This window comes from Trifolium pratense, linkage group LG1 (assembly GCF_020283565.1).
Source record: "Trifolium pratense cultivar HEN17-A07 linkage group LG1, ARS_RC_1.1, whole genome shotgun sequence".
In the NCBI taxonomy this organism is placed as follows: Eukaryota; Viridiplantae; Streptophyta; class Magnoliopsida; order Fabales; family Fabaceae; genus Trifolium; species Trifolium pratense.
Window position 1 is genome coordinate 25,161,736 of NC_060059.1, and position 16,670 is coordinate 25,178,405.

General features: G+C 31.4%; 2 protein-coding genes across 2 annotated transcripts; one reads left to right on the plus strand and one right to left on the minus strand.

The window, feature by feature from the left end:
• The first annotated feature begins 3,206 nt into the window (after nucleotides 1-3,206).
• On the plus strand, nucleotides 3,207-5,582 carry LOC123906836 (exocyst complex component SEC15A-like). Its single transcript, XM_045956852.1, has one exon. It carries the CDS (start codon nucleotides 3,207-3,209, stop codon nucleotides 5,580-5,582), a length of 2,376 nt encoding a protein of 791 aa, XP_045812808.1.
• A 1,585-nt stretch (nucleotides 5,583-7,167) lies between these two features.
• Nucleotides 7,168-10,257, minus strand: LOC123906845 (transcription initiation factor TFIID subunit 13). The gene is made up of 6 exons (XM_045956861.1): nucleotides 10,132-10,257; nucleotides 9,407-9,530; nucleotides 9,286-9,323; nucleotides 9,066-9,125; nucleotides 8,908-8,982; nucleotides 7,168-7,458 (listed from the first exon to the last, which is right to left on the minus strand). Exons 2-6 carry the CDS (start codon nucleotides 9,507-9,509, stop codon nucleotides 7,330-7,332), a joined length of 405 nt encoding a protein of 134 aa, XP_045812817.1. The 5' UTR covers nucleotides 9,510-9,530; nucleotides 10,132-10,257; the 3' UTR covers nucleotides 7,168-7,329.
• Nucleotides 10,258-16,670: the final 6,413 nt, after the last annotated feature.

Genomic DNA, 16,670 nt, shown 5'->3' on the forward strand with positions numbered 1-16,670 from the left:
AGGTATGGAGGGAGAAAAATGTTTTAAAGCCAGCACCTGGGAAGAGACACTGTATCTGTAGAAATGAGGTTTATCACCAGCAAATAGCTCCTGGGATGTTTCAACAGATGACAGAGCAGGTACATAAATTCTTAAGAATTTTTCAAATCTATATATATTTCTTGTTTATCTAGGTATATTTTGTTCGATGACACTTTTTGTATCTGAAATTTTTAGTTAATTTTCAAGTCCAGACAATTTTCTTCTCTTTTATTTGGGGGAGCCGGTATGCACAGGTAGAGACTACAGACATTCTGCTGACAATTGGATACGGTATTCTGAGCAGTTTTGTATCCTTACAGCACCGCATGATATTTTCAGAAGGGAAGGGAACGATTTGCACGCAACTGTCACTATAACTCTGGTAAATATTGCATAGTTCATTTGCTTATCAATTACTTGCTTTGTACGGTAATGTTCTATTTTACTAACTAGCACCGTATCACGCTAAGTTGAACCAAAACTCGATTTTACCTAGGCAAAATGAATCAAGGTAAAAACTCGATTCAGACAACATTGTTTTTTATTAATAGCTTATGAAGATATAATTTTTACTAGCGAGAACTTATGAATTAACATTGCTTCAAAAAAAAAAACTTGTGATTAACCTAAAAGCTTATTTTATTTGCATAAACTATTTTTTATAAATTAAAAAATAAGTTAATTATTCTTTAAAAAAGAAACTCATTCAAATGGGCCCTTGTTGAGAGATATTTATGATAAACATTAAACAGAAAGAACAAGATAATTTTTTTTTTGGTTGCTCAAGAACAAGATAATTTATTTGAAAAACAAACAACAACAATGTCAATAAATATTTGTTGAGATATGTGTATTGCATTGTAACAGGAAATAAGTATAAGTATTAGGATATAAGTATTAGGATATTGAACCCACTTGGGGTTGGTCGAGTGGTGTTGGCTTGAGCCCTTGGAGTATGGTCCTCTCAAGGTCTCAGGTTCGATTCCCACTGGTGCCAATTTCGGTGGGCTAAGTCCATACAGAGCAAAAAAACTCTGGCTTTAAATGGGCCCCCCGCAAGTGGGCGGTGGGATTGGTCCCCTTGGATTAGTCGACCGGATACCAAGTTTCAAAAAAAAAAAGTATTAGGATATTGGGATATTAGTTTATTTTAAATGGCATATATGATCTAAATGTTCCTTATCAATTGTGTTTCAATTCACATGCCATACTTTAAAAGGGCCCCAAAACATTTCACCATCTAAGCACTTGTGAATAAAATCAAAGTTGAGTATGGAAAAAATACAGTTGCAAAGTTTTATATAATATCCATGTTATTATTAGCGTCAGAAAAAAACCACATCTATAACTTAAGAATTTTCCAAGTGTACAGTTATGGTCATTTTCTTACACTTTTGAGATGTGGGGTTTCTTGATTGATGGCTATCAAAACCCATTTTTTTTCTTATCACAGAAAAACAATTTCTTTCTTCCCACAAAAATTATCCACAAAAGAATCAATCTGAAACACCCATTTAATGATTTTTAGTTTTGTTTTGTCTAGTTTGGTTTTAAAGAGTGTTATTATTGAACCAGTTAAGCATTCATGGATGTTGGACTTGGCTGGCGATGAAAAAGAGAATGAGAGGAGAGTGCTACGAAAATAAAGAGAAAAGGAAGGTGAATCAAGTGTGGTAATAATTAATAAAATATCATGCGCTTGTTTAATCTAATGGCCAAGATGAGTGGTACACCGGTGAGGGACTTAATTGAGTCATCACTTTAGAATCCACCATAAATTTGATCTTCAACAAATTTAAATATGATTTTTTTGTAATAAAAAATTATATATGTAAGCTTCAATGAATCTAAAAAATAAACTTCCTCTTATATTTAGGATCGAAGGGAGTATATTATATGAAAAATGCTAAACAATATTTCGCTACACAATTTCCCACTATTTAAAATAATTCTCATCTTCGTTCTCATTCCCCACTTTGGAGAGTATTTTTCTTTCATTTTCATCCTCATCTCTGCCGGATCGCCAACATTAAAAACATTAAACGAATTGTAAAAAAAAAATTTAATCATAAAACAAATAAAAAATTAAGACATTAATATCAGTCTTGTAAGTTGTGACAATAATAAACGTCATATAAAAATATATTTATGCACACATTGTGTGAAAATACAAGTAAATATAACATATAAAGTGTTCGGCGACGAGTCCCCAAACAGTGCAATCTCCACTGAAATCTTCATTTACAGATCAAATTGACATCCCTAATCATCATTGCTTTTCTTCCTAACAAAATAAAGAGATTGAGGATAGTAAATGAATCAAAGTCACATTAAAAAAAAATTAGCCATAATATATTCTCATTTTCACTTTTAAGAATATTGTACAATATTTTATTTTATTGGTGAATGTTTCCCCTTAAATATTGTACAATATTTTTTTTTAAGGACAAATATTATACAATTTTTTTATAAGAATAAATATATTTTTTTGATAAAATAAGAAGAAATATTATACAATATTAACATGTAATTATAATTACTTGCATATTAACGTGGCTATACTTTTTGGTCAAAATATTGACATGGGATTGTTTGTGATGTGAAAATGATGCCGCATGCCGTAACGCCTTAGACAGATCCACTTTGATCTTTGTTCAACTGATACAAACAAATCTACATTTCTTCATTCATCTATATTTCGGTACGTAATCTCACTATGTTCTTGCCCTTTACATTTTTCAATTTTATGTGTATTCCCTTTTTTCTTCAATCTATGTTTTCTAATCTATGAACGCTAAATAATAAAAGGTTATTACATTGATCTATGTGACACACATACACTTCATATTGGTCAATGTGTATCTGATATCCAACATCGATATGACACTGATGTTACCGTCAATCACTTCATATTATTGCATTGTCCGATGTCATTATGTCTGTGTTAGTGCTTCATAGGTAAAGGTAATTTAATGTTCGTTACTCTAATTAATTATAAGTTTGGCTTTGATGCATGTACTTGTACAAATACACGCGCATTGGTAACAATTTTTAAAAAATTAAAGTAATTAATTGTGTGAGACACTGGACACACCTTTTAATGTGTCTTTGTTACAAACATTATATATGATTGTGAATTTGTGATTTCATATTCTAGGAATATTCATTCATTCATTCATGTGAGAATGGATGTGAAACCAAAAAGAAGAAGTAAGGTAGAGAATGGTGATGAAGGAGAGGATTTAGTTCTAGCTACTTTAGTTGCTAATGGTGATGATATAAGTCCTCTTGTAAGGCATGCCTTTGAAATGGGACGCCCCGAGGGGCTCCTTCGCCAGCTTAATTTTGTTGTTAAGAAAAAAGAAGCTGAAATTGAAGACATGTGCAAAACTCACTATGAAGAATTCATCCTCGCAGTCGATGAACTTCGTGGTGTGTTGGTTGATGCAGAAGAGTTAAAGAGTGAACTACAAAGTGATAATTACAAGCTTCAGCAAGTTGGAACAACCCTTCTTCTCAAACTTGAGGAGCTTCTTGAATCTTATTCTGTCAAGAAGAATGTCACAGAAGCTATCAAGATGTCAATGAACTGTATTCAGGTGTTGGAGCTTTGTGTCAAATGTAATAATCATATTTCTGAGGGACAGTTTTATCCTGCATTGAAAACCGTTGATTTGCTCGAGAAGAGTTACCTGCAGAATATTCCGGCTAGAGCTCTTAAATTGGTGATAGAGAGGAGAATTCCTTCAATAAAATGGCATATTGAGAAGAAAGTTTGTGGTCAAGTTAATGAGTGGATGGTCCTTATACGTAGTTCTTGCAAAAAAATCGGGCAAACAGCGATCGGTCGCACTCAGTCAGTTCGTCAAAGGGACGAAGAAAATCTAGAAAGGCAGAGAAGGGTTGAGGATCAAAATGTTCCGGGTTTGGATGATCGAGTATATAATTTGGATGTTGTAGAAACTGATGACGATTCTGCTATGCAATTTGATCTCACGCCGCTTTACCGTGCTTGTCATATTCATAGTTGTATGGGGATTCTAGAGCAATTTCATGAATACTATTATAAGAATAGGTTGTTACAATTGAATTCGGATTTGGAGATATCTTCATCACAGCCTTTTGTTGAATCATATCAGACACTTTTAGCTCAAATTGCGGGGTATTTCATTGTCGAGGATAAGGTTTTAAGGACTGCTGGAGGGCTCTTAGTAGAGGATCAGGTTGAAACTATGTGGGAGACTGCTTTGTCTAAAATGACATCAATGTTGGATATGCAATTCTCGCGTATGAACTCTGCGACTAATCTTCTCTTGATTAAGGATTATGTTACACTTGTCGGTTCTACTCTTAGAAAATATGGATATGATATAAGTCCTCTACTCGATGTTCTTGATAACTGTCGCGACAAATACCACTTGCTTCTTTTGGCAGATTGTAGGAAACAGATTATCGATGTTATTCAAAATGACTCGTATGAACAAATGGTGATAAATAGAGATACTGATTATGAGAATCATGTTCTGTCATTTAATCTTCAAACTTCAGATATTATGCCTGCTTTTCCTTATGTTATGCCGTTTTCTTCGATGGTACCTGATGTTTGTCGCACTGTGACATCTTTCATCAAAGGCTCTGTTGATTACTTGGCTCATGGTGTAAGAACCAGTTTCTTTGATATTGTGAGGAAGTATTTGGACAAGTTTCTGATTGAAGCGTTAAATGGTACGTTACTCGACATAATAAAAGGTAAAAGTATCAGTGTCTCTCAAGCTATGCAGATTGCTGCAAATATTTCTGTTCTTGAAAGAGCTTGTGATTTTTTCCTTAGACATGCTGCTCAATTATGTGGATGCGGTGCCTCAGTTCGATCAATCGATAAGCCTCAAGCTGCATTAGCTGCAAAGGCGTTATTGAAATCTTCAAGGGAACAAGCTTATAATTCCTTGCTGAATTTAGTCAACACGAAATTAGACGAGTATATGAAACTTACAGAAATTATTCTTTGGACTTCAGAAGAAGAAAAACAGAAGGAAAACGAGTACATACATGAAGTTGTTTTTTACCTTGATTCACTCATGTCGACAGCACAACAAATTTTACCATTGGATGCTATGTACAAAGTTGGAACTGGTGCACTTCAGCATGTTTCATTTATAATTATGTCTGCTTTTACTAGTGATAGTATCAAAAGGTTTAATGTGAATGCTGTTATGTCTCTTAACAATGATCTTACGATGTTGGAGGGTTTCGCGGACGAGAAGTTTTATTCTTCTGGATTGGCTGAAATCTACAAAGAAGGTAGTTTCAAGAGTTGTTTGATAGAACCAAGACAATTAATCAATCTTTTGTCAAGTAGTCAACCTGAGAATTTCATGAATCCTGTCATAAGAGAGAAAAATTACTTTAAACTTGATTATAAAAAAGTTGCTACCATTTGTGATAAGTTCAAGGATTCTCCTGATGGTATCTTTGGAAGCCTTTCAAATAAAAATGCAAAGCAAACTGCTAAAAAGAAATCAATGGACATGCTCAAAAAGAGACTCAAGGATTTCAATTGATGTTTAATTAGGAAAAGTATTATTTCATTTAATCAAGAGTTTAGTTGTATTAGTTGTTTCTTCTATTATGAATGTTTAACTTCAGAATGAATAGTGTTATTTTTCTATAATAAAGAATTTTTTTGTTATCTTTTGTTGTTTCTTTTCAATGATCTGCTTGATGCTGTGTTATCTCTTGTTGTGAGTGATCAGTGATGGTTGTGGTGAAAGGAATGACATTAGTTATTATTCACAGAAAACAGTAGATTTGATAAACTAGTTAGCATTAGTTATTATAATCTTAAATTGGGTGGTTAGGTTATTTTTTTTCATAGATATATCATCATCAACTGCAACCATGTTCAAGATTTGAGTAAAACAGAAAAACATTTTCAAGATACCACACAAGGAGTTTAGAATTCCAATAATAGTGGTTGAAATTAAAACTCTTTTTTGGATTTAATCCATGTTTAAGATAAGAATTTTACATACTGACAAAATGCAAGCTAATTAAATGGATTGGATGCATTCACACATTTGTCTACAACTTGAAATCAAACTAAAAAAAAAGAGTGTTGCATGAACCAAGTTATTATTTTATAGAACGCCACATTTGTTAGCACACAAATAAGACTTTATTAATTGATTAAAGTCACGGCTAAGGAGATTATCCTTTGTTCATAAAATGTATGAAGCCAGAGATCTTCTTCTTGGCATCAAGTTATTCATAAAACATCGCAGATAGGAGAAGCTAATGATATTTCTAATTATATGATATGATTTTTTGATCGATCGAGTAGGAGGAAAAGACTTTTATGTCACCTCCAATCCACGTCGCCTAAAACTCCACCTACATTCAACATGTCTGCTACATATGTTGTTTGTTGATAGCTAAACACCAGTTCAAAAAGCATGAGAAGCTTTTATCTATCAAATGTCAGACCACGATTTCTCTCCTATTATCAGAGTATCATCAACAAACTGCAAATGAGATATTCTAAACTCCTCCTCTCGTCCCAGCTTCAACCAACAAAACAAATTTTTCAATATGGACTCATTCAGCACATAATTCAAACCTTCAGGCTTCAACTACTAACAAAAATAGAAAAGGCAACAAATGGTCCCTTGCCAAAGACCACACCCTATTGAAAACTCATTTGTTGAACTGTCATTTACTAACACCGATGTCGTGGCCATTCTAAGGCATTCGGAAATCCATCCCCTTCATTCAAGCGGAAAATTCATTCTCAATATAATCAATCCCATTCTAATGAATCGTAACGCTTTCTCAAAATCAACTTTAAGGACCTAGTCGGATTACTTATAACAAACTAAGGGGCTACATGGCAATTTAGTTTTTCAACTTCGGCAAACCCTTTACAGCAACAAAGATTTAATTAAATGCAGTATGTGTTTGGATCAATGATTTATTAAACATGGTGTCATTTTATGAAAATTATCAAACATGTTTTGAATAAATATATGTAGTAAAATTAATTTCATTAAAATCAGTTTTAAAGTGAAGTTATTTACGTTTAAATGTTTTTACTCTATCGTATACATTAGGCATAACTATTTTTTACTATTACTCTAGTCAAACCAAGACTTGACAATAAAATCATGTTAGAATAGAGTTATAGAGTGAACGTGTTTTGAAAGAGTTTGAACACATTCAAACATGCTAGTAAATTGTTGGAATGATGCTAGTAAAGTGTTGGAATGAGTTATGTCGCATTATATATACGCATATTTGAGAATGCAACTTCATTCATCCATCTGCATCATCCTCAAAAGTCTTCCTCAGATTCTCGTCATCATGTTCAAAAAGTTTTCTTGCTTGTTTCAGCTCTTCATTCATAGACAACAGTTCCGTACATCGGTTAAGTTTTGGCGCATCCTGCAGTACACATGAAGTTTTATGAGTCTTAGTCAAAATATCAAAAATAATTGTGGTCGGAGCAAGTCTTGACATTTTTTAACTACTACTTCCAGAATTCATCCCTCTAAAAAGTCGTGGAATAATCAGTTCTCTGTATAATCACTATAGGAGTAGATAAGTTATTTGTTCATTTTTTAACAAAAAAATTATATATGTAAGCTTCAATATTTTCTAATAATATCAAGGTCCATACGCTCAACTCAATGAAAAATAACCTTCATTTTAGTGCATGTACATCATAAGTATGAAAGTTATATCTCAGAATTCCTGGCCACATGTAGGAAAGGTTAAAGCTGAAGTGTGTTTGAGCCCTTAAGGAACCAGAAAACTATCCTCTGCAAGGAGGCTGCAACATATATAATCTCACTGTGCATTTAGCTTTATTGGTAGCACTTGGTAATCATCAAGACAAGAGATTTAATGCTACTATGACAAATTGTCCTAGAGCTATAAAACCAGTGGAGAAGGGAGGGAAGTCTCAACAAAAAATGTGGAATCAGAACCAGAGATATATGTACAGCATAATTATACATAGTAGTCTGAAGGACAACACAATGGTCAATCAAGTTTAAGATGAGGAAGTTGGCAGCATATAGTCAACAATGTAGTTAATGAATACTCTAACTACATTATACATTATTCATTAGAGTGCTAACAGTGCCCATATTCATTATTAATGAATAATGTAGCTACCCTGTTGATCCAAACTCCAAAGAGTGAAGTGATTTAAGGCAAGATTATAGTTTCTAACCTCAGGTTTTTAGGATTAAGAAGTGATTAGTGGTTTGAAGTTAAAGGACCATTAATATGGACACTTTGGCTTATAGAAGTTAACAAATATCCTACTTGAGAAAGAAAGAGTTCTCTGCAGAAGACCTTTAAAGACTCATACCAGTAACAACTAACAACTTCCCAACTATTGCTTATAAAAGATTTTTTTTTTTAAAAAACACTTCCCAACTATTGCTTCTAAAAAAACACTTTAAAGTCTAAACCATCATCGGAGGCCAATATAATATAGCATGCTTATTGCCTATAATATGCAATTGAAGACCATATATTCATAAAGGCAGACCAGAAGAGAAGTTTCTAGCTAATAGAAGTGTTAGACTTAGAAATAAGTACTTACAAAAATTTGCTTAATTAAGTATAGTATTCTCGGTGTATAGAAGTGATCACTAGAATTACAGATAGCATTTCAGGAGATATCTTTTTAATTTATTCAGTTTTGCATTTCAATTTTAATACATGTGGGACTGGTGATTGAAATTTCTTAAATCACATGGTTCCCTTGAGAAAAAGGACAAAAGCATGTATGTAGCATTCCACTTCCAGCAGTATTTGAAGATAAATATATCTATTGTTCCCCAAGATCTATATTTGATATTTTTATTAACGGAAGAGTACCTTGCGAATCAAATAGAGGAAATCCTCAACTGATAGCTTCCCCCTCTGTGATCCAATATCTTGTGCTTTATGTACCTTGACAAAAAAAAAATGCATAAGGACAAAACCAAACCACTCCATGGCACTCAGACTGAGTTGAACAATTGGAAGATTCTTACCAGTTCTGTAATATATTCTACAACGATGTCATCCATAAGTGCCACACTTTCAGGAAGTGGCTGATTCAAGTGGAAAACAAGAATAAAAGTTCAAATTAATAAGACATATTTACAATTCATGTGAAAATAATTCAACTTGTAGCTAAATAATTCCATAATGTACAGAATAGAAATTTTGCGTAAATAGTAGTAAAAATGAAAAAGATAGAGTGAAAATTACATTAGGATCATCTCCGAAGCCATACATCATGTGCTGCACTATAACAACCAACAAAGAAGATTAGAAAGACAGATAGAAATAACTACACTAAAATTTAAAACATAGAAACAATATTTTTTACATTCTCTATGGAAAACTCCTCTTCTGCGCTTGGATGAAGGTTCTGATGGTTGTGAGGAAGCTGCTCTTGTTTTTGATGAGGTTCCAGCCGCGGAATTGCTCATTGTTGTTGGTAAATGCTTCCACTTCCACTGTCATTTCAGTGAGTAACTAAAATTAGATGAAAAACAAAACTGAAAATATATAAAGATTGAATCTTTTGATTCAGCGTGTACAGGTTCTGTTCTGCTCCCTGTGTGTGCACACAGACATAATGCCATAGAATGAAAACTACTATACTAATATTCATCAAAATGAATACAAATACAATTGGTTTAACACCGACACCTCTGATTGAAGACATATCTGGCGTCTCACACGACACTCACATCACACATGTGATTTCATTCAATTAATTCATTCTCTCTAAGTAATACCGGCATTGATGTGTCTATGTCAGTTCTTATATAATACTACAACTATACTTATAGTTATCAAACAAAATTTGATTGATGATAAAATTTCAAATCCAGGTATTAACCTTGTTGAGGCATTTTTACAAACACCTTGTGAACAATCATGTTAACAAGAATACCAAACCAAGCCCTAATTTTTTCTTGCTTATTCTACTTTTTTCGTGTTGAGTTCTTATGGGTTAACATGATTTTACATGAAGAATTAACCTAGCATTGCACAGTAAAAAATTGATATTACGGGAATTGAGGGGAATGGATTGGATAATCTTACCTGAAAGAAAGAAACGTTTCTGCTGAAACCAAAGTGGTTAATTCTCCAAGTTCTTTCTACCAAGTTCGTTCACTCGCTATTTAACTTATTTATACATTTCTTTTTTACAAATATCCTCGCAATAAAATATCTTGGGCTGAGAAAACGTTCATGGGCTAACAATACTAGCCCAACCTATCCGGACAAGTTTGGTTTTGATATTTATTTTTTATGTTTTCTCTTCCGACCCCGTGATTCTTTTATACCCCCAATATTCTAATTTTGCTCTTATGGAAAAATTCAGTTCGCAGAAACCGAATTTTTTCTAGTGCAAATTCAGAGACAATTTCGGTTTTTAGAAACCGAATTTTTTTGCAAGGGGAAAATTGAAAATTCGAGTGGTATAAAAGAACACGGGGTCGGAAGAGAAAACATCTTTATTTTTTCGTCCCCCATTATTTCTCATGCTTCCTACAAAATTATTAAAATATCTCATTTGCATTATTTAAGGTGCGAACTTAGTTTGCAACTTAAATAATGAGTGTTGTAGAGCTATGATCGTTTTGTCACCCTCATCCTTCCTTCAGCCCCATGAAATAATTTGAATAAAACATAATTCGCATGTTAGGCAACGAATTCTCCCGCTGTATATATGCATGGACCTTCAGATACCAACATCACATGTCACCACCAACTTTTTTCTCTCTATTCTAAACCCTCCAAGCATCAAGGGACTTCATATACATTACATTGAGCTGAATGCAATTTTAATGTCACTCTAAAATCTTTCTCATTCGGTTTCTCAATCTTTTTGTTTCCTTCATGTCAAAAAAACTTGTACTGGTACAATTCATTGGTTATATAGCTAACAGTTATGGCATAATTCTCAAGTTAAGTAGCAAACCACTCTTATACTAGAACTGCTATTTTTAAAATAATAATAATAAAAAAATTAGTTATTATGGTTAATGCAAAACCAAGCAAAAAACCTACACCTAAGGTCGACGTGAAGCCGATCAAAGAACAACCCAAGATTGACACTCCTAAAGTTGATTTTCGCTTGCAGTTCACGACTAAGAGAAAGTTTGATACACGTGCTAAGATGATTTCATGGGTTCATGATGTAGCGTACAAGTTAGGTTTGTAGTTGGCATTGCAAAATTTGATAATGGGGGAAACAATAGAAAAATGTTTGTTGCATGTCAAAGAGGCGGTGAATATAGGAAGTACATTAATAGGAGTGGTAAGACACGACAACCTTAAAATGTACGTGGAATACAATCATTGGATGTCTCAAATATTTCTAGGTCATAAATTTTTTATGATTGTTTTTCTGCCCCGCTCGGTTCAAAACTTACGAAACACTGCCAAAAACTTTTGCTTCCAATAGAATATTTACAAAGAAAAAAAAATTGATTTAGATGCATCGTGCATGATAAAAACAAGACCTAGCTTTACATTGTCGAACTAGGGATAAGTTTAGTCCAAATTCACATTTTCATCGTCAAGTTTTAAGAGCTTTTGAACAGCTAGAGAAAGATGAGGGAAAAGAGATCCAACTCAGTGTTTGAACTAAAGTCAAACAAATACATATAGTAGTTGCGTTTAACTGATAGTATGATTCACCTAAAAATTTACTCACAAGTTTATTTAGGGTATCTCACAAGTTAACTTAACTAATTACTTACTTATTTACCTACGTTAATAATAGCTTCAAGTTTAACTAATTTAACATCGCTTATAATTAAGAGTAACGTCTTGTGTTGATTCTCAATTATTTCTGGTTGCCAATGTGGAAGTTTTATGCCAATTATTATATGGGTGGCAAAATATATTTTGATGTTCTACCAAAATTTAAGATTTTTAAATGTTGCAAATTAGTCTTCAGAGTATTACTCTATACATTTGTTATTTAAAAGTTTAATCCGTTATAAAATAAGGAACTAAATAGGACAATTTTAGTTATAGTATTTTATTTTAAAATTGTTTCTAGAATTGGACAAACCCTAAGCAAGAGACTAGATAAAAACTAAATTTTTTGTCCTGCACTGAAGTACGAGACAATTTTTTATCATCTGCACAAACTATCTAAAATATCAAAATAACATTTTGTTCACCAAACATTATATAAGATAAAATTTGTTCAATACTTTAAATTTTGTAATGTATTATTCAATCTAATACTTATATTTTGCGGATCAAACGGACACTAAGACTCAAAACATGTAATTTAACAACGGTTGTTTGTTGAGATTTAGTTTAACTACTTTAAAATATGTTCATACCAATGATGCTATGATGTGTTTATAACGATGGTAAGTCTAAAAATGAAGAAAAATATTTAAATTTACAAAAAGTCAAAAACTTATACGTAAAAGTCACACAGTATATATGACCAAAAACCGACTTAGGATTTTTATAGTCCGTTTAGTTCTATAGAGAGAAAGTGAGAGGAAAGAAAATTACACAAACAAATAAAAGAATTTGGACTACTTTACAATCCAAATTCATTCATCGATTTTCGTAATTTTCTTTCTTCTCACTTTCTTTCCATCATACCAAATGGACCCTTAAGTTAAATTACTTTGCGAGTTTGAATGAAAGTCAAACCAAGCTTGGAATTGATAAGATTAATCTCTAATGATAAATTATGAATTTACTGTCCAATTATTTTACAATATTTTGAATCCACAAAGTGAAAACAAAACAGTTTTATCATTTTAAAAATAGAGTCATTTTTAGTGAAAATCAAAACATAATCTAGCTCTTTCACTTTTTTAGTCAAACCAAATTCAACTGATAGGGATTTTTTCAAACAGGCCCTTAGTTTTCTTTCTCTTTCTTTTATAGGATTTTTTTTTTATTAAATATGGGGTTGAGACTTGAGAGTTTTTTTTCCAAATAGTTTAGTAGCTAGAAATTAAGGATAAGTGAGATGATCGAAATTCGAACCTCAACCCTTGCACATATAATGCAATGTCCTACTAAGAATACTGAAAAATCATGCGTGAGATAATTTTAACATTTTTTTAATTAATAAGCAAAATTTATATACGAGAGTACAAAGAATACTCAAAATCTAATTCAATGGAACTAATCAAACATTTTGGAGACACAAAAAATACCTACTCCATCGATTTGAACAAACAAAATTCTTATTTCTACGCTTTCTACAAATAAACCAAGACATATGTTTAATGTGATCTACCACCTCCAAAATGTTCGTCATTTTTGTGATTAATCTTTCTTCGTTCCAAACCTTCACCCCAAAGGGACCTTTTTTGAATTTGAGTCACTTCCTTCACGGCCTTTCTTGTTACCTTAAAGAAAGAGAAAAACGAACGGTAAGCTACTTTAACACCAAGTTTATAAGTACTAGTACCACCTTACCTCATATGGTTAAATACTAATCATATATCCTTCCATCGAAGCACAACACATTATCAATGTTACATGAAAGGAAATGTAGTGTCGCCTCCGTAAAGGAGTCATCCTAATGTACCATATAACTCTTGCCTTAGAAAATTAAACTTTAAATCTAGTTACCATTTCAAAATCTTTGATTCATACATAGTATATCAAAATCTTGATTCATTATTTACTTTAAAACATTTAAAAGCTCCAATCTCTACTGAAAACAAATGTACAACATAAAAACCTCCGAGCAACTTACCGATTGTATCTTATATATACGTCTATAGCTTTACCGGTATAGTTTTTTTTTTACTGTTTTACCGGTATAGATAGACTTCTTAAATAAGAAAAGACTTTGCATGAGAATTAAGAAATAAGTTTTAAAATCATGTCTATATATTTAATACACATTTCTAATTAAAATATAGTACATACAATATGTGTGTATATATATATATATAGTAAGAATATACCGATAGTTTATAATTAAAACTAGGCCTTAAAACTATAAAAGCATAAAATACTTCCCAAACGAATTAAACCTAATTTCTCATGTACACAGTGTAAGGACTTTGTAAATTTTATTGCTCTATTTTTAGCACGTCCTATGCTTGCTCTAGAGTCTGGTAATTTGCTTCTTTGCATCTTTTAAAAAAAGAGACCAAATTAGTCATGTTGAAATAAATAGCATAGTACCCTTGATCTACAAAAAATGCAAATCCTCACAATACTCTTTCACTATGAAACAAATCCTCATCCTCATAATATTAATTCATGCGGTCTTGTCAAAAATATAGTTCGTGGTCTTGCTAGGCTGACTTGACTTAGGTATTGGTTAATGGTTGGCAGCTAATTTTTTTTTAAAAAAAAGTATTGGTCGGCAACTTTGGCATAAATATGATTGTAGTTTGTAGGACCTTAGTAGTACATTATTAATTATCATTGTTGAATATTTAATGTGTTGTTTTTTTTTTTACAATAATACTTAGAATCGAACTAAAAATCTCTAATATACTACGTGAATCTGAATCTTTTGTATAGACTAATTTAGTGGCTTTAATATGTGTTGCTTTTCATTTACAATTACAACATATTCTCACAACTCTTATAGGCAGAGCCAAGACCTTGGCTCAACTCATGGCTGATTTAAATAAAGTGATCAAACACAAAAAAAAATAGATAAAGTGTTTTTACAATCAACATGTTTTATATCATTTACATTTGAGTTTTTTTATAGCACCACAAATTGTCGATCTTTTGAAAAAAATATTAAAGAGTCATGCATAGTAAAATATTGTCTTCTAAATCTCTAGATGTAGTGTTTAAGATGATTAGTTTTGACATCCAAAAAAGATTAGCAACGCAACTTGTTGTCGGTTTGCCTTTTATACAAGTGTAATTATATTAAATATAGAATTTATATATTTAAAAAAATTATTAAACTATTTTTATTTGTGTAATTATAGTTTTTGTTCTCTTATTTTCATTCATTTACGAATCATACAACTTAACAACATGAAATAATCAACATAAATAAAATTACAAAATAATCCTATAAAATTCACTTTACATATGTTATATCACCTTTTTTTTCCCTAAGAATATAAGAAAATTACCAAAATTAATTAATTGGGTTATGTTAACCATTGTTTCAGAACACTAGATAATTATAAGAAATTATCTAGTCATACCCCTAAAAAACTAGTTACACCCAGTTTTCATTAAAATTTAATCATTATATCAAAATTGCCTTTTATATAAATTTTTAAAGGATCTTGCTAACATGTGTCCTTAGGGTATAAGTTAAAGAAACCAAAAGTGAAAAATTTACATAGTATTTTGACTTTTAAAAAATTGAATGCATGACTTTTAAGACAAATATTTCTATATTAAATTCCTTAATATATTAGCTTTCTCCATTTTTAAAAACCGTCTTTCAAGATTTTTATGTTTCTGCTTCACGTTTCTCTTTCTCATAAACTCATTAATGTGTTATCTCTCACAAATTCACAAACTCCATCAATTTGTCATTAAACACAATGAAAGATTGAATTTTGAAGACATATGTTAAGACTTTATTGCATAGGTTAGTGAATTTATACATTTTCAATTCTATGACATTCTTTTTTTTTTCATGCGATTTCATGTTTATCTGTGGTTTCAATCGTTAGAAGATGTAATATAAGTTAAATGTTTATGTAGGAACTGCTAATGTAATATAAGATCATGTACCTGTAAAATAGACTTCAAATCAGATGTAAATCGAGTTTATATAACCTGAGTAAACTAAGTTTACATAACCTTACGTAAACTCAGTTCACATTTATACAGTTATACTCAATTTAAGAGGTTCACGTTAATTCAATTTACATGAACTTAAATAAACTCAGTTTACATAAAGTTGTACACAAATTGTGTTTAAGAGTATTTTAGTCAATTTGGGGTGTAGCTATTTTTTTTTATGTGATTAGAAAAAATCTAATTATACACAGGAATCACAAAATTACATCAATAACAATTTTTGAATGACAAAACTAATTCTCTTAAAAATAATATACAAGCGTAAAAAAAAATCATAGATCTAAAGGACATAACATTATTATAGATAACTTTTTAAATTCTTTGCAAAAGACTCATGACTTCTAATACTACAAATTTAAAAGAGAAGAAAACTATATTACTTCCGTCAATTTTTTTTGTCATGCTCTCTGTTTTTTTGTCAAGACTTCCTCCAATCTTTAATATAAGAAAAAAATTACATTTTTAGATTTATCAAGAATTTACATGCACTAGATTATTTTTTTTGTCAAGTAGACTAGTGAGGAGAAATTTCGCCTTTAAAAATGAATAAATGAGATGACCAGAGTTCGAACCTCAATCCTTTTACATATATAATGTAATGTCTTTGTCAACTGAGTTAAGCTCACGAAACACATATACTAGATTCTTAATAATTTTTTTTAAAAAAATCTGTTGGCATTAATTAAGGAGGGGAAGGTTTTTATTACGTTATTTAATTTTATTTTTTGACAGAAACTTTTATTTTATTTATTTATAGGAAGGCAAAATAATAAGGTCTTTAACTGACACGTAATAAAAACTACGCGTGTAGTTGAACTAAAAAAATGACGTGTCAGTTCCATCTA

What these genes read in the sequence shown, in the direction of transcription:
- LOC123906845 (XM_045956861.1), bottom strand. Translation starts at nt 9,509, where the DNA reads ATGAGCAATTCCGCGGCTGGAACCTCATCAAAAACAAGAGCAGCTTCC. An exon ending in GCTTCGGAGATGATCCTAAT is followed by an intron (nt 9,126 to 9,285) that starts GTAATTTTCACT and finishes CACTTGAATCAG; the next exon opens with CCACTTCCTGAAAGTGTGGC. An exon ending in TCCTCTATTTGATTCGCAAG is followed by an intron (nt 7,459 to 8,907) that starts GTACTCTTCCGT and finishes TGTGTACTGCAG; the next exon opens with GATGCGCCAAAACTTAACCG.
- LOC123906836 (XM_045956852.1), top strand. Translation starts at nt 3,207, where the DNA reads ATGGATGTGAAACCAAAAAGAAGAAGTAAGGTAGAGAATGGTGATGAA.